General features: G+C 37.5%; 1 protein-coding gene across 1 annotated transcript; it reads left to right on the top strand.

Annotated features, from left to right (window-relative positions):
* Positions 1-419: 419 nt before the first annotated feature.
* On the top strand, positions 420-21,484 carry ZBBX (zinc finger B-box domain containing; the record flags this gene model as incomplete). The annotated part of the gene is made up of 18 exons (XM_080350088.1): positions 420-487; positions 1,076-1,189; positions 3,311-3,404; positions 5,551-5,599; positions 5,743-5,852; positions 10,217-10,384; positions 10,551-10,725; positions 11,391-11,511; positions 12,042-12,166; positions 12,312-12,415; positions 12,722-12,828; positions 13,706-13,737; positions 15,033-15,280; positions 16,775-16,934; positions 17,464-17,619; positions 18,557-18,790; positions 20,352-20,484; positions 21,409-21,484. The coding sequence occupies 18 exons, from the start codon at positions 420-422 to the stop codon at positions 21,482-21,484; spliced, it is 2,274 nt and encodes a 757-aa protein (XP_080206214.1).
* Positions 21,485-21,905: the final 421 nt, after the last annotated feature.

Genomic DNA, 21,905 nt, shown 5'->3' with positions numbered 1-21,905 from the left:
GACATTTACCTCTTTGCATCGAGATGGTTTGACTTTATAGCCATTGATAACATTTTCTCCTCCTCTGTGCTTTCTATAGGTCTGGTTCAAGAAAGCTGTGTTTTATTTAATATTGGACTGCTTTCATTGAAATTTAGGGAATTGCACAAATGAAACAGACAAATCTTTTCCCTGGTATCATAAATTTAATGAAAAGTTTTTATTTCAGTTAAATGTAATTTAGAGTTGCCCTAGGATTTGATTGAGACTTCATATAAACAAGTTCTGCACTCCATTTCTTTCCTTCTATATGATAATATTTTTGATTTGTAACAAGCTTTTACTGTTGTAATTTCAATCAAATTCTCATTTCAACAGGTTTCTAACTGTAGATCATTGAAATTCTGTTTTTTTTTTTAGAAGAGATTATACTTGGAATCATGAACATCAACGATTTTGTAATACTCCCGGGCTCAAAAACTGGAACCTCAGTGAGATTAAAAGCAAAGTAAGTGCATTTAACCTGATTGTGATAGAGATGCATTTTCTTCATTTTTATTAAGCTTTAATGCAACATTAAGTAGAAGAACTTATTTGCGTAAGAGCAAGAGGAATCACGATGAGTTTCTTTTCTTGTATTTTCCCTATACTTTTATCCTTAAGCCTTTCTTTTCTTAGGCTTTAATCTATTTTCTGAGCAAGTTATAGGTTCTTAATGCTGTATATCTAGCATATATGTTTTGTAAACAAATGATACTAAAGGATTCACTGGGATAGTTTAATATAATTAAGCAACAAACCTTTCTGAAAACAGGCATAACCGTATGTTTTATGTTGGGCACTCTGAAACTTATATTGGAGTAGCCACAGCACTGTCACCATATCCCCCTGTAATGAGATATTCTTGGGTCCAAGGGCTTTGCTCTGACCTGCTCTCAATTTTCCAGAACTGTTTTCAGTCTTGCTGGGAGACAGAAGAGTGATGTGCCTTTAATGACAAATCTTTCAACTTTTTTTCCTGCTGCTTTAAACTTCTTCAGGTGCCTCACTCTTTCATATAATTCTAATGAATGTTTGACTACTTTAACTTTGCCAGAACTGTCAGAGAATTGCAGTTGGAGAAAGAGCAGTTAGAAACAGAGAACAAAGAGATGGAGAAGAAGTTGCGGCAACTACAGTCAAATATGAGCAGAGAAAAAGAAGAGAGAAAGTAGGTTATATTTCTATTTCAAAAAAGGAATGCAATGAGAGGCTCCCTTCTCACCTCCCTGTGCCACAGATGGGATCTCATGCTAAGTTTGGAATTCACAATAGTGTTGAGTCTCCTCTCTCTGATATTTCTTCCCAATAATAAACTTGCTACCCTATGACTTTCTTAGTTTTAAACTCTTGTGTGGAATTTTGATTTTTTTCTCTCTTTTTTAAAAAGTAACCCAATAAATCCTTCAGCAGCAGAGATCCCTTTTCCTTATTTATTCCTTCTTTTCCTCCTGTCTGATTGGATTTGTCACCTTAGTTTTAAAGCAGGAGACAGAAAGTAGTTTCTCTTGCACTATTTCAGTCTGATTTCTGACATTTCTAAAAGGATGTTATTCCTAATATTGCTTTGATCCTGTTTTGCATGCATCCATGTAGCTTCTCGAGCTTTTTCTGTATGATGGCTTAGAAAGAAAGCATATTGTAATGAACCAAGTGCTAGGGTGGTCATGTCAATCTCGGCTCACTCTGGATGTTAGCAAATCTCTGCGACATCTGCTGCCATTTCTTTGTACTTCTGCCTGATTCATTTTGTCACTGGAGATACAAGTGCCTTGGATACCTTGGTGCCTTAGTCCTGGTGATGCTGAGGGCCTGCTGCTTGCAGCTCCATCAACAAAGGGCAACAAAGATGATTAAGAGTGGAGCATCTCCCTTTTGAGGAAAGGCGGAGGGAGCTGGAGCTCTGGAGCTTGGAGAAGAGGAGACTGAGGGGTGACCTCATTGATGTTTACAAATATATAAAGGGTGAGTGTCAGGAGGATGGAGCCAGGCTCTTCTTGGTGACAACCAATGATAGGACAAGGGGTAATGGGTTCATACTGGAACACAAGAGGTTCCACTTAAATTTGAGAAGAAACTTCTCAGTAAGGGTGACAGAACACTGGAATGGGCTGCCCAGGGAGGTTGTGGAGTCTCCTGCTCTGGAAACATTCAAACCCGCCTGGACGCCTTCCTGTGTAACCTCATCTGGATGTTCCTGCTCCAGTGGGGGGATTGCACTGGATGAGCTTTTGAGGTCCCTTCTAATCCCTGACATTCTGTGATTCTGTGAACTTTTGCTTGAGCTGTTGAAGGGAGCATTTTCCAGCACTTTTTTCCCCATATTGTTCTCATGGAGGCGTTTTTGTATTGTTGTCATGGCCTTGTACCTGCAAACCCTGATAGTGTTGTTAAACTAAGTTCAAATAACAGTAATCACTGGCATTTGCACCACTGGTGGGAAGATCATCCTTTTCCCCCCACTGCATGTTTTCCTCACCCCTTGTTTTGTTTGCTTTAGTTTGTTTTGCTCTATGTTTGGTTTTCTGTAGACCAGTCATTTGAATACTTGATAAATATTATGTAATAGTGTATTATGCACTGTGCTAAAGCTGAAAATCACTGTTTAATCTCCCTTAGTCTTCAATTCTTTCCCACTACCTACTGTGTTTGTCATAGTAGTCAATATCTAAACTGATATTCACTGAAATATTAATTGTAGGTATGTCTTCCTAGCTTATTAAAATATGTTACATTGATATTCAATGAAACATTAATTGTAGGTATGTGTTCCTGGCTTATGAAAATATGCCCCATTCTAGCTGTGCTAAATGAATGGCCTCGAGCAGGGGTGTCAAACTCATTTTCACCGGAGCCACATCCATCTCACAGTTGCCTTCAAAGGCCTCAATGTAATTTCAGGACTGTATAAATGTAGGAGTAGTTACAATAAACTAGAGTAAATCAGGACAATAAAGATTTATCTAAAGTGTACTTCTCTTACATTTTTATTCTTCCAAAACCAACCTTAAAGAATTGATGGGGTTTTCTTATGGTTAAAAACTTAGACCAATTTGACCATCTAAACACAAGTACTTTATTATACATTTGATGTTTTCCTACTAGTAAAGTAGATGTGAAGCAGGTTTCAATGAAAGGGAGTTGTTTGTGTTTTGTGGAATCAATGATCCTATAGACAAATACTTTATTTTTGATGCTCTGTTCTTATTTGAAAACCTGAAGGAAAACCTTTATGTTGCTCTTGCTTACAGAATACATAATTTGTATGTTCTTTCTTGCTCTCGGTTTGTAGGAAATCAAGTGCTTATCGTTGGAAATCGGGACAGGCAGGACCGATGACCATCCAAGCCCGGGTTTTTTCACAAAGCAAAGAAAACCATAATAAGGTAGTAATCTATCAGTATATTTGTAGACAAATCTATTTAAAACAAGATTTAGAACATTTATGCTACAGAACATGGGAATTTTATATACCCTAAAAACGTTAAGCACCTTCTGAGTAAAATTTCTGATTTATTTTCCCATGCTAAAGTTAAGCTTCACTTTGAGCTGGAGGAACATCAAGTTCTCTGTGGTGATCTGTTTTTGTTTGCTTGTTTTTTAATTGCCATAGATAGCAAATTACTATTTATTTAATATTGTAAGAGTCTAATTCAATAGTGCTGGAAGTCATTGGGAGCCTGTCTTTAGAATTAATTAGGCCTTGTCTAATGTCCATCATGAAACTGAAATACAAGGCTTCACATGAGGTTTTGAATAAAGTTCTTTATCTTCATAGATAACAGTTATGAGAAAGGCATGCTACTTTAAAAATACTACAGTTAATGTTGTGGAGTTTCTTTCTTTTAGCTCAGTCACTGCATAATGGCATCTGCATTCACAGTAGAACTCTCTTTTTTTTCTGTCCTCCACTTCTGGATGTCCTATAATCTGCCTTATGATGTTTTAGGATTGAAATCCCAGCTTTCTACTGGGCCCACAGTAGCTGGAAAAGTCCTACATTTGTCCCCTAAGGACTGATGCTAGTTGGTCAGGTGTGGGTTAAACACATTTTTGAAGCATCCTCTTGGACAAGGATGGGGCTCAGCCCATTCGCTTGGACTGAGACCAAATGTTTCTGAGTTTTAAAATGTGGATTAGGTTTATCAGTTGACTTTTGTTCTATGACGTCTTTGCTCAGACCTAAAAGGAGGAGTGTAGAACTTTCCTGATGGATCGCTGAAAAATTTGTCTTCCTTTTGGTATGTGTACAATGGGGTATTTTCTCCTAATTTCCTTTTTGGGAATGACTAGGGTGATTGTTCTCAACCTCAAAAAGTATTAAGGATAAGGCAGATGTATGGGAATGCTAAAAATTGGTCAAATTTTTAAGTAGGTGAAGACTGGACCTTGTAGGAAGCGTTATCACTTACAACTGTAATAACTGGTCTTAATATTTCATTCGCTGGTGAAATAAATTCATCTTTTTACTAGCTTAGGCTCTTGTCCTTGAGGCTTTATACATCAGGGAAGCACACATTAGATGTATTCGTCATCAAATAAGGTTCACAAGTGCTGTTAAAATACCAAGGGTGATAACGGAGCTTGTGGTCTTCTTCCTTGAATTAGTGTGAAAAATCTGTAGGGGATCCCAAATCCGAACTAATTCAACTTAGAGATACTTGTTCTTTCCTTTGATAGACACTGATATGTCTGTAGAAGCATGTAAATTAGACTGAGTAGGACATAAAAAGAGAGCTTTATGTGTTCTTTTTCTGGAAGCCATGCCACGTATACTATATTGAAATGAGAGCTGTTAGTTAAGAGAGACCGCTTGAAACGGGCTGAAATAAATCTTATAGAAGTCTGAAGGGAAAAACAGACAATGCCAACTTCAGACTAAGCTGTCACAGTTGCTATTTAAAGTCTTTTGAAGCAGCAGCAGCAGCATTTTGGTGTGAAGGTCTTAGCCAACACACCCAATTTCAATAAAATTGCCTATTTGCCTGTAAGTAGAAGAGAGGATCAGAATGAAAAGGGTTTTTTAACCCAGCTCTTTCTCTTTCCCCTTCTCTGAGACAAGTAACTCAGAGATGTTACTACTTCAAAGACTTCAGATTTCAGCTGTGATGGCGAAGCAGAAGATGCATGGGGCAGAATCTTTGAAAAGGCAAAATCGAAATGCCAGCTTGTATGTGCAGGAGACTCCACAGGTCTGAAGCTGAACTGAAGTTGCTGTAGTAAGTTCTGCAGGTCTGTGGTTGTGGGAAACACTCGCTACGTAGCAATAATACCTGGCTGGGCAAACAGGGACAATGTCGTTTCATGAATGGGAACGGAAACTGGTCACAGACATAACTGTTGTCCTGAGCCATATGTGGAGTTTTCTCTTTAAATACATGCTTAGCTATTTTCCTAGTAATGGTAACGTTTTAGTTCTATAAAAGTTAAGCTTTTATTCATGATAGCACCTTAGTGGTTTGCTTTTTTTTAATATTCATACTCCAGTACCATAGTGTTTATATATGCATATGTAAATATTCTTCCATATAGATTTCTTCAGGAAAAGTGAAGTTGCAGATACTCAAAGAACAGCTTCAAGGTAAATACATATTTGTTAACTAAATAAAAACTCGTGAATTTCTGGCAGAGTATCTGGTTCTTGGCGACTGCTGCAGTTAAGCATTAATGAAATCGGAGACCAGAGTACTGGGTGGGTGTCTTCTTTTTTTTCTTCTTTTCCAGAGCCAATGAAAGAATTGTTTAGGCGTGAAATGGCAAATGCTGGAGCTCATGGAAAACCCAAAGTGGAAGAGACAGCATGTGGACTCATTGGAATTAAGAGTACATTGCTGGTAAGTAAATAGTTTGAAAATTACTCTGTAGCAACATACTATAATGTGTGTATAAAGTAACTTCGTAGCAGTATCGAGATGTACATGTATTATATAGTATAATACATTGTAAAATGAATTACCTTGGGTTTATTCAGGCTGTAAGTGATGTGTGCTCTGCACAGACAAACCCTCTGACCCAGAATTCACCTCCATGTGCCTTCATGAAGAGACCTATACATCTAAATACCTATGTGCGTGCCTAAAACACAGGTGCAGGTCTAAATGTAACGTTAGCTTTCTGTACATTAGCTTTTCTGTATGATGGAGATGTATGTGGTAGCATATGGACATTGTTGTATAAGCTGTCTCTGCTCCTTCCGTAAAAAGGAATAATTCTGATGGTGATATTGCTACTTTGAGATAATAAAGTCAAGGAGCTCCTTTGAACTTCCAGCTTTAGTTTTCTAGTGAATTGAAGTTTTTTAGTACTTTATTTTTGCAGTTTTTCTACTGGGAAAAATAAGACTTCTCTAAGATGGTCAGCTTAAGGTGCCATATCAATTATTATATGTGCAACAACTTAAAAGGAGGAAAAATACTTATATATTTGATACTAATTTTATCCTCTTTACTTAAGTAACTTATCTTTGTAGAATCAAAATGATAATAGTTTTTCTTGTCTGTTTCCTAAAATATATTAGTGATAGCCACTTTAATTCTAAGCTTTCTCTCTGTGATAACTACTTAATGCACATAAGGTAAAGGGAGATTTTATGTGCTGAATTGCAAGGAAACAGATTCAATTGTTGTGTTATCAGAACTTTTATCAGCTCTTTAACAGGGAGTTTTGTTAAGCTGTATTATTATTAATTTGCCCAGCATGTGACTGAAGAAGACTGATCTTTTCCTTAAGAACACTACCGTATGATTAAAATAAAAAGTATGGTTGCAGGCAAATAGGACAAAATTGAGTGGTGTGTGAACATCTGGTAATTTTAAATACTCTGATTAGCATCAGGGCACATTCTGAATTCTGGCTGCTTTCTGAGCTGATGCTGGCTGCCTGGGGTAGGGTGGGAATTAGTATTATCAACTATGAGGCGATTTGCATTTAATAAAGAGATTTTGCCTTTTAGCAGGTATAACTAGTGCTCCATTAGTGCTCACCTGAGCGTTGATGTCTTGTCAGCGCCGTCCAGCTGAACATCCCCAGCAGCACACAGGGGTTTTTCCTTCCCGCAGGCTGTTTTTGTGCTGTCCGCTGCAAATCTCTGTGTATGAGCCGGTACCGAGTTTTGCCGCAGCTGCCGTGGCGAAAACGTTAAGAACTCGGTGTAAGCGGCCGAGCAGCAGCCACAGGGCACCCCCGGCAGCGTTCGGGGTCCCCCCTCGGGGTTTGGGGGGTGTGTGTGCGGAAGGTGACCGACGGGATCTGGCGGGGGCTGCGGGGCGGGGCGCGCCGCCAGGAGGCGCTGTGAGCCCGCGGGATGGACTCGCAGCATCCCAGCGTGGAAGGGACCACAAGGATCAGCTGCTCCGACGTTTCTTGGCAAAAGCCCAGTCTAGCCAAGCTGGCCCAGCACCCTGTCCTGTTAAATCTTAAAAGTGTCTGATGTTGCGGAATCCGCCAGTTCCTGGGGAGTTTATTGCAGTGGCTGATTGTTCTCGTCGTGATAAATTTCCTTCTTGTGTCCAATCAGAATCTCCCCAGGAGCAACTTGTACCCATTACCCCATATCTTTTCCATAGGACCCCTTGTATAAAGGGAGTAGTTAATTTTTTTTTTTCAATAGAATCATAGAATACCAGGTGGGACAGGACAACAAGGATCATTTGGTCCAATGTTTCTTGGCAAAAGCCCAGTCTAGACAAGCTGGCCCGGCACCTTGTTCTGCTGAATCTGAAGTGTCCAATGTTGGGAAATCCAACATTTCCCTGGGGGATTATTCCAATGGCTGATTGTTCTTGTAGTGAAAAATTTCCCTCTTTTGTCCAATTAGAATCTCCCCAGGAGCAACTTGTACCCATTACCCCTCATCTTTTCCATAGGACCCCTTGTATAAAGGGAGTCACCATCTGCTTTGTGGCCACCCTTTAAATACTGGAACATGGTGCTGAGATCTCCCATAAGCCTTTTTTCTCAATGCTGAACCAGCCCAGTTCTCTCAGCTGTTACTCACGTGGTCCTCCCAGGTCATGAACAGCACTTGTAAGATCAGGATAACACTGGTGGATGGCGAAGCATCATTTTAACACTGCTTTCATTACAAAGGGATTACTTTCACACTGCATATGTGACTTTCTTATTCAGTAGAAAGTTTTTCAGCTAAAAAAGGAGTTCTCATAGAAGCAAATAGCGTAGCTGTTTTACTGCAATACTTATTGGAAAAAATAATCATGCTGCCTTGTGCCTTGGTGGATTTTATAGTTATGCACTCCTCATGGAAAATTGGATTGAATTGAAACAATTGTAGTGTTATTTGGTTGGAAATATGTAACAAATTGGTGGGTCAGGAGATGTTTACACAGGTTCTTTGAAATATTGTTAATTGGTATTTTGTTTGAGACTTTTCCAAATCTTTAAATGTTGAGCATTTTAAAAAAGAAAATTGTAAATACTAAGAATGGCCAGAGGTGTTTGTTCATTCATGAAGCACAATTATATACCTTTGTGAGTAAATTTAACAGTCCATGTTAATTGTAATTATAATATATGGAATCTTGGAACTCTGAATTCCTACTTGTAATTACGTCCGTTCTGTCAGGTGCCACTTGGGCGTTCCTGATTCTTTCATACTTGGATTCTACTCACAAAGGAATAAGCTGTGATGAAAGTAAAATATTATACTGCACAGTGGAGACTTAAGTTGTGTGTAGTTTTATTAATCAGCACAGTAATATCCAATTTCTAACATATGACTTGATGTTGCGTATCTGTTATGAAACAATAAAAATTTTATAATTTTATAATTAGGGTAGTAAAGATTCCTCCTAGAATTATTGTGTAGTGCTTAATTGGAACAAACTTAAGCTTCTCATGCATGAATATCACTGGATATGTCATTCTGTTATCCTGCTAAAATTTGTTTGACTGCCTCATTCTTTCTCCCCAGAAGTATAATCCTTTTAGAACTGCAGTAAATTGTCAAAGCTATTGCCCTGATAAATACATCCTTGCCAAAATGATCCTTGCTTATAGTATGTTAGTAGAAAGATTACATCATTTGATGGAAAAACTTCAGGTGAGAGTTTAAGGTATTTACAGAAGGATGCACCATCCTGTGAGTAATGAAAAGTAGCAATAAATTGTCTTTTGGGGATCATGTGCTATCCTGAGTTATTCAGTGGATGTAAACGTTATTTTCCATGAGCTGTTTTGTGTGGATAGAAAAATATTTCACCAAACCCATCTAAATGCGGGCTGTAGGATTTTTTTCTTTTTTAATGTACTGTAACAGACCTTTTAAACCTGGAACTGAAAACTGGATTGAGATGTTGAAAGTTTATTGTATGGACTAGAGGCCAGACAGCAGTTCACTGGAACAGTATGAAGATTCAAACTGTGAATCACAGAGGTCTATCATCACTCCGTCTGCATCAGGAGAATTCCACGTTAAGCTGTCTTGATCCACCCCAAGAAATCGCAGAGGGAAATTCCCCTCTTTAAGTATTATATGTGCTTCTGTGGTGTCCATGTGTGTTAATAATATGTTGGGGAAAAGAATCGCAGACTGCAGACAAAGTATCTTGAATTCTGGTCTTTCTCTGTGGGTCGGGAGGGAATAAAGGGAAAGAGTGAACATAAAATATGTTTTGTTTTTCTTAATAATCATTCAAGAGTTGACAATCAAAACCTTCATATTGCATTTTCACAGTAATTGTCTTTGTTTTAATGAAGGTTGCAAATCAGTCCCAGTGTGAGTAAAGCTGTTATTCTCCTTCTGTAGCTGTTTTCAGCCAAACTCATCTAGTTCTTTACAGTATGGACTGTCCCGGACTATTTTTTGTGTGCGAATGGGTATTCCAGTTAGTTCCTCAAACAAACCTTTTCCTCTTGTTGACCTCTACAGTTGTGCTTCTGGTACTGAACAGCTTCAGTAAGCAGAACGTCATTAATAATGTACATAGCTCATAAATTTGTCTGAATGAGATGTGCTGAGTAAAACACCTCATTTAATCTGTCCTGTGTAGTACCTAATGGAATATTCAGGTTATTGATTTTTTGCTCGCACATTTGCACTGTTGATTATTGAAATTATTAGATGCTTATGTCACCATCACTCTCGGATATGTGGTTACCTTCCTGCTTTTAATATGCTGTTTGGTGGAATGTTTGAGTATATTTATAACAAATGAATGGTTTCACAATGTTTCATTAGCAGGCAGAAGCTGATACATGTGTTGGAAAATTGGAAGCCGCTGATGACTTCATCAAGGAAGTAAATCCGAATGAACCGAAAGTTAATCATGAGCAGAAGAAAGTAAATAGCAAGCATCAGGTCACATCAGACAAGTTTTCATCTCTGCCAATGTCAGTAGGTGGTGCTGAGGTAATTTACAGTTTGGGGGCAGCTAGTTACTGGGGTAACTAAACTAAGCCCAGAAAACAGGATCTTGTGTTTAGCTGACACAAAAAATGTTGTTCCTATTGCCTGTAACTGGGGTGAGGATCGTTATCAGAAGTGCCGTATTAATTATGTTGTGGAACCGATTTAGGAACAGCCCTCAGAAACAACCTGTGCAGGCCTTGAAAATGAGGACAAAGGACTATTATTAAGAGGTACATTCAATGAGGAGGAATCTGCAAAGTCTTTTCAGGAAGCTTTGATTCAATGGAGAAAAGGTAATTGCGATCACAGAGAAGAACTGTGTACCAATCAGGTCCTATCAGGTATGATTTTTTTTCTATCTTAATTGCATTTTAAAAACATTGGGAGTCATTTTATTGAGTTAGCAGAATTTTGATGAGTGAAAGTAGGTGTTTTATTAGAATAGTAAATGCAATTTTTCTCTTTCTTTATAAACAAACAACAACCTCTGAAATTTGTTTTAATAACCTACAGATTATTGTTTTATCCCAATCCTTGAGCTTGGACAGATGGTTTAGCTTATGTCCCTGTACTTTTCTGTGGCATTGTTTCTCACATCAGACTTGCCTATGAATCGTAATGCCAAAGCATGAAGTCACAGTGAGGAGTGTGCATGGCTTAGGATTTCATATGTTCTAGCAAAGTACATTTTCTGCTTGCTTTCCATAGGCTCTTTACCCCTCATCTCCACTCCTGTCACTGTGGTAATGTCCCTTGATATGAGAAGCTGTAATAAATGAGGTTTTACTGCTTAACCCCACTGTTGACTCTGTCGTGTAAATATGATGCTGCTGGCCATTTAGATTTAGGAATTATGCAAAGACTTATCTAGCCATAGACGACTAATGTGACATTCATTAAAATAATGAATGTAGTTAAATGTAGTTAATATGTAGTTTAATGTAGTTAAATAGCTAGTTTATAAATCTGAATAGCTGTATAAATTTATTTTAAATAATTCTAGTAGAATCTGTGGGAGTTTGTGAGGTACAGACCAATCTTCCTGTTAAGAAGGAACCATTCCAAATTGAATTCAAGAAAGGCGGCCTGAGCTACATGGAGAAACTCTTACTAAAGAAATACAGAAGGTATTGTTGAAGTTGCTGGTAGTAATGAAAAAAATCAGAACTACTTGATAGCATTAACAAAAATTCCATCAAAAATTTAAAAATATTAGATGTATTATCAAGAGTTAAGGTGGCTGTATAGAGTGCTTTATTTTAATACAATAACCATTATAACCAGACTTGATGACTTAATATTTAATAATCACTGCAGAGGGTGTATTTGGAGGGATTCTCTTTGCTCTCACTGTTGGAGTATTTGAAGACTGGTAATGATACTTGGCTGCTTGATTTTGGGATGTTTGCTGCAGAAGTTTTATAGAGAAAAGGAAGTACAACCTTCAGGATACTGTTATAAACATTAGAGTTGGATTTTTAGTTGCTGAGGTGCACAGTCCTGTCAATGAAATTAAGAATTGCTGCTTTTCAGAGCAGTTAATACTGCGTGGTGGTTTTTTGTTGTTGTTTGGTTTTGTTTGTTTTTTTAATGACTGTAACAAATATATATATATAAAAGATTCTATTTCTAAGATCGGTTTCTCTTCCTTTTTTAGAACACCTGTTGATCAAATTTCTGGTAGTTGTGTTAAAAATTCAAGGCCTCTGCAAACACTGAGTGTACTTGAGGCTGTGACTGGAGAAGGGGCAGAAGATGATGATGATGTCGATGACTTAACAGGTATAATAGATTTCTGTTTATTGAATCTATTAAATACTTTTGCTTGGGATTGTTGTTACTTCACAATAAATACAAATTTTGTGTTTGTATAAGTGAGTCTTGAACAGGAAAAAATGAAATGCATCAAATTAACTCTGTTTTGTAGTTGAAGAGGTGAAGAGGTACTGGACATCTGTTTTTAGAGAGGAAGTAGCTGACACTATTTCTGAAAATGCAGAGTCCTCTTTGAAAATTGAATTCCTTCATGATGTAAGTATGCAATAAAGGACTTCATGGATCTTCACAGGGATCCTAAGTTATTTGTTTAAAAGTTAATCCATTAAATATTTAAAGTAGCAACAACTATGTAATTTCTAATTTTAAAAATGGTGGATTCTTTTCTCTTCCATTTTCTTTCCATTTAGCTTCCCAAAATTTTCCTGTAATTTTTTTCCTGTTGTGACCAGGAACCCTTACTATACAGAAATTATACACTTTTAGTTACTCAAGTTGATGTTCTTTGGAATTTTAATCTGTTGCTGAATCTGGTTTTTCTTTATTTTGTTCTTTACTTAGTCCTATGAGAAGCACTTGGAAGAATCATCTGACTTGTTGGTGATGGAAGGCTGGGGTGTGGGAATGAATAAGCAAGGAAAAGCTGAAGCACCGAAGCAGTGTGAAAGGTATCAGAAATGCAGAGGTTATTTGGAAGAGAAAAGAGAATAATCTTATCTTCTGACTTAGTTACATTCCTAAATAACAGGTGGTTTTACTTGCAGATAGTTGTACTTCATGACTGGGGAGAAACCTTGATTGTAAATTGCAAATTGCTTTACGACATGGTTAAGATATATATCTTCGCATCCTTGGTGCAAGATATAGACTATGTCAGTGTCATCACAGTTACTGCTTTCACTTCCTTTGCATTTGTCTGAGATTGCTGGTTTTGTGCTTGAAACTTTTGCAGATCATTCGAAGAACAGGTCAGCAGTTAATGGGTATATGACACGTTTGCCATTAAAGTTAGTGAATAGTAAGTTTGTGTCTTTGACTGTCAGTGAGCCACCAAAGTGTATTAATTGCCTGTAACTAGAGAGACATCACATTGAGATTTCTTTATTTTGTTTACTTGATCACTCCAATGTTAAACCATTTATTTAGGTGTTTCTGTCCTGAATTCATGGTAGAATTTTTCTTTTGTATTTTCTCATCTCAGTAGGAGCAGGGACTAACATGCAGGGAATTCTGTAGTTGGTCAGTGTTTTGTTCTTTTCAGATACTCTATCTTGTAATTCCAGGCAAAACTAAGAGTCCTAATAATTAATGATACAGTTGCAATACTTGTGATCTCCTAAAATTTAATCGATTATATGTGATCTTTTTTGTTATATTTTGTTCTTCTGCTCTTTGCTCCCTCTGTTTCAAAGTGGATCAGCAGTTGCAGATCAGAATGACACACTGCAAGGCTGTTTGCAAAAAGAAACTGTAGGCATAATGAGAGTCATCTTGTCATTTACTGTCCACAACTGACACTCAATATTTATCTCTTCCTCTTGGCAGAAATCCTGTTTCTTCTAAAGAAGTTTCTCAAGGTAAATTTTGAAAGTTATTTCTACAGTATATGTAAGTATGTACAGTTTTGTCATTCTCATATAGGATGTCGTAGTCAACTTCAGTGATTATCCGAAAAATATAATTAAATATTGTTGAATTATGTACCATTCCTTGAGCTATGCAGGTCCCTTGATCACAATTTAATGGTCTGCACAAGCTATTTTGAAATGATAGGCATCCGCTGTGACAGCAATCTCACAGATGTGAGCTCATATTTGAGGGAGTGTCTACCCCAATATGAGTTGTATACTGAAAACAAACCCATTACAAAGCAGATGAGGTGGTCTTACAAATCTCTTAATTTGTCTTTACTGTAGTAGATCTAATGTACAGCCCATGTCCTTTTTTTTTGTATAAAAATGCTTTTATGTAAATAGGTTGAAAAACTGAATAAATGATTACCCTTTCTGCGTGAAAAATCATCATTTAAGTATTGCAGTACCTGTTGCATGGCAGTGAAATCACTGTGAAAGTTCATCAGCTTTATTTTGTGGCCCTCTTAAGCGGTCTCAAAGATCGTGCTCTGTCCCCTAAAACTATGTAAAATATATTCTCACTTTTAAATATTAAGAAATAAGTTAGAATGGAAGGGTACTTCATTTCTTATTCTTGCAAGTACCAAAAAATTGCTGCAACACTTCAGGGCCTGGCACTTGTTCTTTTTGTGTTTAGTTCAAGAAGCTGCTTATTCAAGTCATGAAATGTGAAAAAGCAAACAAGGCCTGACTAATGAGGTGTGATTTATGTGCTGCTTTGGGCGCAGGAGGAAAAATAAAATGGCTGTGTCTTGTATAAGCAAAGAAAAACAGCTCGCAGAATCATTCACAGCACGGTAGTATGTATTTCAAACCATTGTGCTGCTTTTAAAGAAATTCTATGAAATTGCTACTATTGCAGTTCTTATGCTGACTCTGGTTAGATTATAGCATTCTACGTGTAAAAAATGGCATTATCATGAAGGAGTAGTTGGAAGCATGTTAAGATTATTATCAAAATCTGAACATTTTCATAGACAATAAAGTACAGAAACATATACATGAGGTATGGAATTGGCACTACTACCTGGTAAGTCTAGTCCAACTCTCTGGATATTGGGCAGGAAGCTGATGAAAGCTAATTGCTTATGTGTAATTGTATGGCTTATGGGTAACTTCAGTGGAGATTTTGTATTTTAAGTTTGTGAAGAAAACGTGGTAGACTTGCAGCTTATAATTGGTATTGATTTCCATTAAAAAAAAAAAGTATTTTCATGGTTTTTTTTGTACTATTGTAGAAAAAATGGTTGTCTGCAGTCATCTTGAAAGAAATACAGTGCAAAAGGAAGGTATTCAAATAAAGACTGAGAGAAGATCGCTTAGCTCCTGCAAACTCCCTGAGAAGATCTCTAACCCTTCTGAACTAATGACCAATAAATCTCTTATTGAGACAAAACTGCAGAAAAACCATAAAGACTCACAAAAACTGGACAGCGTCTCCAACAGCCAGAGTTTGGTTTTGCCTGGAATTACAAAGTCTTCAGTGGTAAATATTATATCTTTGATTGTGAAACAGATAAACTGTGTTGCTTAATCTGCTTTCCCAGTTTAGCATGAGGCAACCTGCTTTGTTCCTGAATCAGCTGAGAGATCGTGATGGTTGTATGGTTACTATGAAATATTCTACCACTTTTCCCCATTCTTCTGTAGAGGAAAGGGACCTGGGGGTCCTGGTGGACAGCAGGATGACCATGAGCCAGCACTGGGCCCTTGTGGCCAGGAAGGCCAATGGCATCCTGGGGTGGATTAGAAGGGGGTGGTCAGTAGGTCAGAGAGGTTCTTCTTCCCCTCTACTCTGCCCTGGTGAGACCACACCTGGAATATTGTGTCCAGTTGCGGCCCCTCAGTTCCAGCAGGACAGGGAACTGCTGGAGAGGGTCCAGTGCAGCCACCAAGATGCTGAAGGGAGTGGAGCATCTCCTGTGTGAGGAAAGGCTGAGGGAGCTGGGGCTCTGGAGCTTGGAGGAGACTGAGGGGTGACCTCATTAATGTTTACAGATATGTAAAGGGTGAGTGTCAGGAGGATGGAGCCAGGCTCTTCTCGGTGATAACCAATGATAGGACAAGGGGTAATGGGTTCAAACTGGAACACAAGAGGTTCCACTTAAATTTGAGAAGAAACTTCTTCTCAGTTAGGGTAACAGAACACTGGACCAGGTAGCCCAGGGGGATTGTGGAGTCTCCTGCTCTGCAGACTTTCAAAACTTGCCTGGGCACCTTCCTGTGTAACCTCATCTGGGTGTTCCTGCTCCAGCGGGGGGATTGGACTTGGATGGGCTTTAGAGGTCCCTTCCAATCCTTGACATTCTGTGATTCTCCAGGCCCTCTCCATGCCACCCAAAGCGATCAAGAGTATAGTTTTAATCAGAGCATTGTCACCGCCTACCATATTTCATCTGTAGTGGATGAAGGCCTCTGTATTTTCCAATTTGTATTGTCAGTTTTCTCTTAATGTTTCAAAAAAGCAAAAGAAAGAGCAGACTAGTCTCAGACAAAAAAAAAAAATGTGCTGGGGGAGAAGGCAGCTTTTCCCATGTTAGTATCAAGGTCACTTCACCTCTCAGTTGAAAGCCAAAAACTACAGATACTCTTCTCTAACCTCAATTATTCAAATGTTCTTTCGTTGAATATAAAGTTGAAAGAAAAAAATCATGGGGGAGGTTGTAACATTAGATTTGCAGTTATTGTTAAACAGTATTACTTTAGTTTATGTGCACAAAGATAAGTGAGAACAAAGGAAAACTTCCTTTCATGTCCACATGCAATCAGTGTAAGAATAAACTCAGACTCTCACAATGTTAGCAATGGAAATTTGTAGGATTTCAAAGCATATATGGTGCAAAATGATCATCCTTATGAATAGCTACTACAGCAGGCTCTCAGAGTCATTCCAAGTTGATGAAATAAGCATTTGATCAATATAAACTTGCAAGGGCAACTTATGAAGTTTCCTGTTTCTAATACCTTTGTCTTATTCAAGTTACAGGATGTAGCCAAAAGACAGAAATCTGTTTCTACACAGTATTTGGGACTTGAAGGTTTCTTTATTGTAGGTGCAAATCCTAAACAAGTAATACCTGAAGCGCGTTCTTCACGCTCTGCTGACTCTGGCCCTGTGGACAGGACTATCCCATTTTCAGGTAATGGTGTGTGAATAGAATCCTCAAACAATATACATATTTATCACTGTTGCTGTAAGACATCCTTCTCTTCCTGTAAATTGGATCTAGTTTACTTTTAGAAGTCACTTTGGGTTAACAATCATGCCAACACACACAACTGGTGCTGTGGAAGGATAAAAAAAATAAGCTTACTACTTTGAGGTAGTAGTAGGTATAATGCTATAGATTTACATGCTGCTTTATATCCCCTGAGAATTTGGTTCCAGCAGGAATTTCTGCTTTTCTTTGTGCATAATATACATCATGAAAAAATGCTTTTAATGGTGTATATGAAACAACACATGAAATGATTGGGGAATGTGAATACTAATTTGAATGTACCACTTGAATTCAAGCTTGTTAGTGTATTATATGATGTTTTCCCTACATTGTCTGTAGAAAATTTGTTGCATGACTTCTTTAAATCACACACAGCAAATATAGTAACAGTAAATGCATGTTAACACAAAACCTGCAAGTAATTTTCTCTAATACTTTTTAGTTTCAGGAGATAGAAAGTGGGTCCCTGAAAGGAGCTTAAGTGAATATGCTGATGGCTCTGTAGTTCAAGATGTCTTAGAAAGTCAATTGAACCAACCTTCATGTGGTTTGGAGACTCAAAATAGCATTTCTCCCCTGATGGAAGCGTGGAGCTCATACCCAGGTAAAGACACAAACAGCTTTGAGTTTTGAGAAACTGTAAAAAGTAGAAGCTCTGTTTGTGATGATTGCCCTGAATTTAAGTCATTTTTGTATCTGCATCTATTTACTTGTATTTTGGGAATAATGGCTTATATACATAGCATTGTTTTCATAAGTATGTGTTTTTGAGTTAAAAATGTTCTCTTTCCAGCGCTCACTAATAATTCTTTTAATTGTTCTTAGTTTCTACCCCTGCCTCCTACCCCATTACTCCCCTTTAGCTTGAATATTTAGATAATGAACTTTGGCGAACAAGGTTATGTATTACTGTGTGTTTTGCAGCATCTAGTACAATATGGGTTTGATGTAATAAAACACTTCTCCATGCTACTGTCTTATCACATGAACTCTAAGAAACAAGTAATGTTTACCTGCATCTGCACTTCTTCGTTACTTTTCTCAATTTCAGCTGTCTCCATCTCAGGGAACGTGGCTTACATGATTTCTCTCATCTTAAGCAACCAGCTTGGCATTTTAATTTTAAAACCACTATGGGTGGAAATTGAAACTGTCAGTTTTGAATCCCATAAAAATATTTGAAAGTCTCTATATTTTATTCGTGTTGCCTTAAATTAAAAAAAGATAGAACCAAAGTTTTGAGCTTTCTATAAGCGTTCTCAGTTGCTTCTCTCTCGCAAAATATGTGCCGTTGTACATAATATTTAAATCAAATATTTATTTTTTCTGAGAGATACTTCTGGAATGTGAGGTGCTACTTCCCAATATAACTGTGAACTCTTTAACATTTATTAATTCACAGTCTTAAGCAAAATTAATAATCTATTAAGACCAATTAATAATTTTAACTACAATTAATATAATTAACGAGCTGAGATAAAATTCTCTTTATTTGTGAAATTTTGAATTATTAGCAGTTGTGACCTTTTCTGTTATTTCAGGGAATTATTCTAGACCGTGGTCAACAAATACGCTACACCGTAAACTGACTGCAAATTGCCCAACAGACACACAGCCAAGACCCAAGAGTTCACCTCTGCATGCATTCAGAGCTGATACGGAGATACCAAAACACAAGTGCCTTGATGTAACCAAACACGTTGAGTATCTTTGGGAATGTGCTGCTGAACAAGAAGCCCTACTTGCTCTGGAAAAAGAATTACAAACTTATACAGGCAAGTGGCAATATTGGTGTGGTTTTTAAAGTTTTCCTCATGCTTACAACTAACACAACAAAGCAAGTACCTATTTCATTCACCTTCTCAGATCTGATTTTGATGCAAAAATGTACTAAACCATTTGATGATGTGTATTGTGGTTGAACAGTGATTTATTTTAGTAGAAGCAAACAGTTCCATGCAACTTTTTAAAGTTGTTTATTCCCTGCATTTTTTGCAAAAATCTTCAAGATGTGTTAGGTATTAGGTATTATTATAACTGTCTTTTAAATAGGTATCCTTTCCTTGGTTATTCAATAACGAACACACCAGGTGGTGTTAGAAGTTAGACTTGATTTGACGCAAGAGTAGCAAGAAGGGGAAGAGATGGACAAGAAATTCTATAAATCTATCCTGACAAGAACTGTCACTATTAGGACTTGATATTACCCCTCATTTTGGGTTTGACTCAATGCCTCTTCCTCTTTATTTTTCTTTTAACCCCCTCCTTGTTTTTCAAAGGTTAGAGAGGGGGCAGGTGGGCAAGGTCAATTGTTTATGGTTGAACAGAATGAGTGAGTTCTAGTTTCATTCTTTGAATTCAAGAAGAAAAAGATATTGAGATGCTTCGGTTCCATCTTAGTGAGAAGACAGGTCAGGTGCATAAGACACACTGTGCACGATCAGCCCTGGCGAGCTGCATCTCTTAGGCTGTAACATGGTGCCTCCATTCTGAGTTGCTGTGGTGCTTTAATATTGGCAGGTCCTGGCTATGATGCATCGTTAGTAAATAAAAGTAGTCTGGATTTGAGAGTATTCTGTCTTTTAAGACGTTTTACCTTAGGTTTTGCTGTGCTTTTTCACATAGCTCTTCTGAGGCTTCCAAATACCATATTTCAGGACAACTGTCTTTCCTTTTTTGATATGTACTCATCAGAACACGTGGTTTTTGGAAGAGTTTCCTCTTGTTACTGCTTGAAGAATGAACATCCATGCTGAATGTGACCAGAGGAGAATAGGGAGGGCAATTACTGTCTAACCGTCCCATTTTTCTCTCCCTTTCTTTCAGCTTTCTTGGAATGCTTTTCACTTATAAATAAGTTCATAGCAGAGACTTACGGCTAGCTGGGAAACTAGTGATGTACTTTTACATGTATTGTGTAAGAAGCAAAGACTGTGAGCCCATTTGATCATCTTTTTGTATTGGTGGATGTGGGATATATCCTATTACTCCACTTTAAATACATACTACCAGTACTCAGCTACTCGAGGTCTACATTTGCTACTGTGTTTTGAGGTTGCATAGGTATTAGTGGGCCCTATATATAAGGTTTCATACTGTACAGGCATGAACATCTGAGAAGTAATTGAGAGAGTTTGTTTCTAATGATACAGGAACCGTATTATAAAAAAATCATAATTTATTTGAGGGCTTTTAGTGTCATCCTTCATCAGCTAGAGTTGTTCTGAGACTTTTAATAGCACATTTTTGTTGATACTGTGACATTCTTTAAGATTTAGTGTAGATAAAGTGTTTCCTTGTTTATATTTGTTTCTGAAATGACCTAAAATATTTCAGCTCATGAAAAGCATTACAGCTTAACTTCTGAAGATGTGACCTCTGCCAGCAGACACCCAGAGAAGATAGGTAGAAATACTACAGATTTCCATAAAAAACCACAAAAAGACCACAGCAGACTTGGTGCTCTCGGGTAAGCTGAACTTGCTGAGTATCTTTTTATGATATTGTAAGGTGCTCAATATGCCAAACATCTTTCCAGAACTGAGGTAAAACCAGTCCTGACTTTATAATTGTACTCAACATGCTGATGACAAATGTCAGCACAATGACTTGTTTTGTATCTTGGCATTCTAAACCAGTGACCTCGGGCAGTGATATATTTTGTTGCTGAGATTCCAAGCTATAAATTTTGCGCTTATGCTTTTTAATGCATTAGCTTTTGTTAATATACAGCAACAAGATTTATGAAGGAAAGTATGTCTAGTAGACATTATCTAAGTTCTTTGGGTTTGGCACATTTTAAAAGAGATTTGTGAGCAGGTGAGCCAATAATATTTAACTCACCATAGTCTGTGATACACCTGTTAGATTGCCGTGGAAACAAGGAGATTCCCCAAAGTTCTGTGTGTCATTGGTTTTTTACTATCATCTTGTAACTAGTTAGGGTCAGCGAGGCACTGTGAGGTTAATTACATGCTCTGTGAATAGAGCTGATTCAGAGATGTGTGCTTGGTTATTTTTCATTTTGAATTTAATATTGAAATTTCAGGTGAGTAGAAAAGCAAACAATATTTGCAAATAGTGCAGATAGTAGAAATGAAACCCACTTTCCTGCCTTATCTGTTCTAGGATATGGGATTTCTCTATTAAGGCACAATAGTGACAACGTGATTTACTTCTTACTCATTTAAGAGGTGAAAATGTATTTGACAAAAAATGAGGGGAAAAAATAAATATAGTAGCTTGTAATGTATATATACTTGCGAAATATACAGCAAAAGCTATTTTCATGCCTTCTAGCTTTGCATATGTGAACGTATGTCACTAAGGCTTAAAGTGGAGTAGCTTGAGGAATTCGAGCTGCTGAAAATCACTGTGGTGTGTTTCTTTTAAGGGGCTGGGATGAAAGCCAAATGGAGGACGAGGAAGAAGTTCTGGAAGATAAACAACAGGTTCTTGCATTGCAATGAGCACGCAAAGAACACAATTTTAATCTTTGTGTATCGTACAAAACCAAGAAGCAGTCGAAGAGGTGTCTTGAGTGCTGCTCAAGATGTTATTTATTAAGGATTATTTTGTAAAACTGTCAATAAAAATTCTTAAAAGTCCCTTGATTTTGGCTTTTTTATTAGCATGAAGAAGTAATAGAATAAAAGAAAACTCGTGCTGTTTTTTTTTAGGATTTTTTATTCCTTAATTTTTATTCTATGTACATATATCTATATCTATATACATAAGGTTCCTTCCCCTCACACTGAGTTTTGTGTCTCCAAATGGAGTTTTATGTTGCCCAGCTGAGAGGTGATGTGCAAGAGGGTATTAAAGGGGTGTTCTTAAATTGGGGGTCTCAATATGGCCCAATTGAGATAGTGAGCTGCGTAGTAGAAAGAC

The sequence above is a fragment of the Nesoenas mayeri genome (genome assembly GCF_963082525.1).
Source record: "Nesoenas mayeri genome assembly, chromosome: 9".
NCBI classification, from domain to species: domain Eukaryota; kingdom Metazoa; phylum Chordata; class Aves; order Columbiformes; family Columbidae; genus Nesoenas; species Nesoenas mayeri.
Note: the sequence above shows the minus strand (reverse complement) of the source record. Positions and strands in the feature narration are given on the sequence as shown.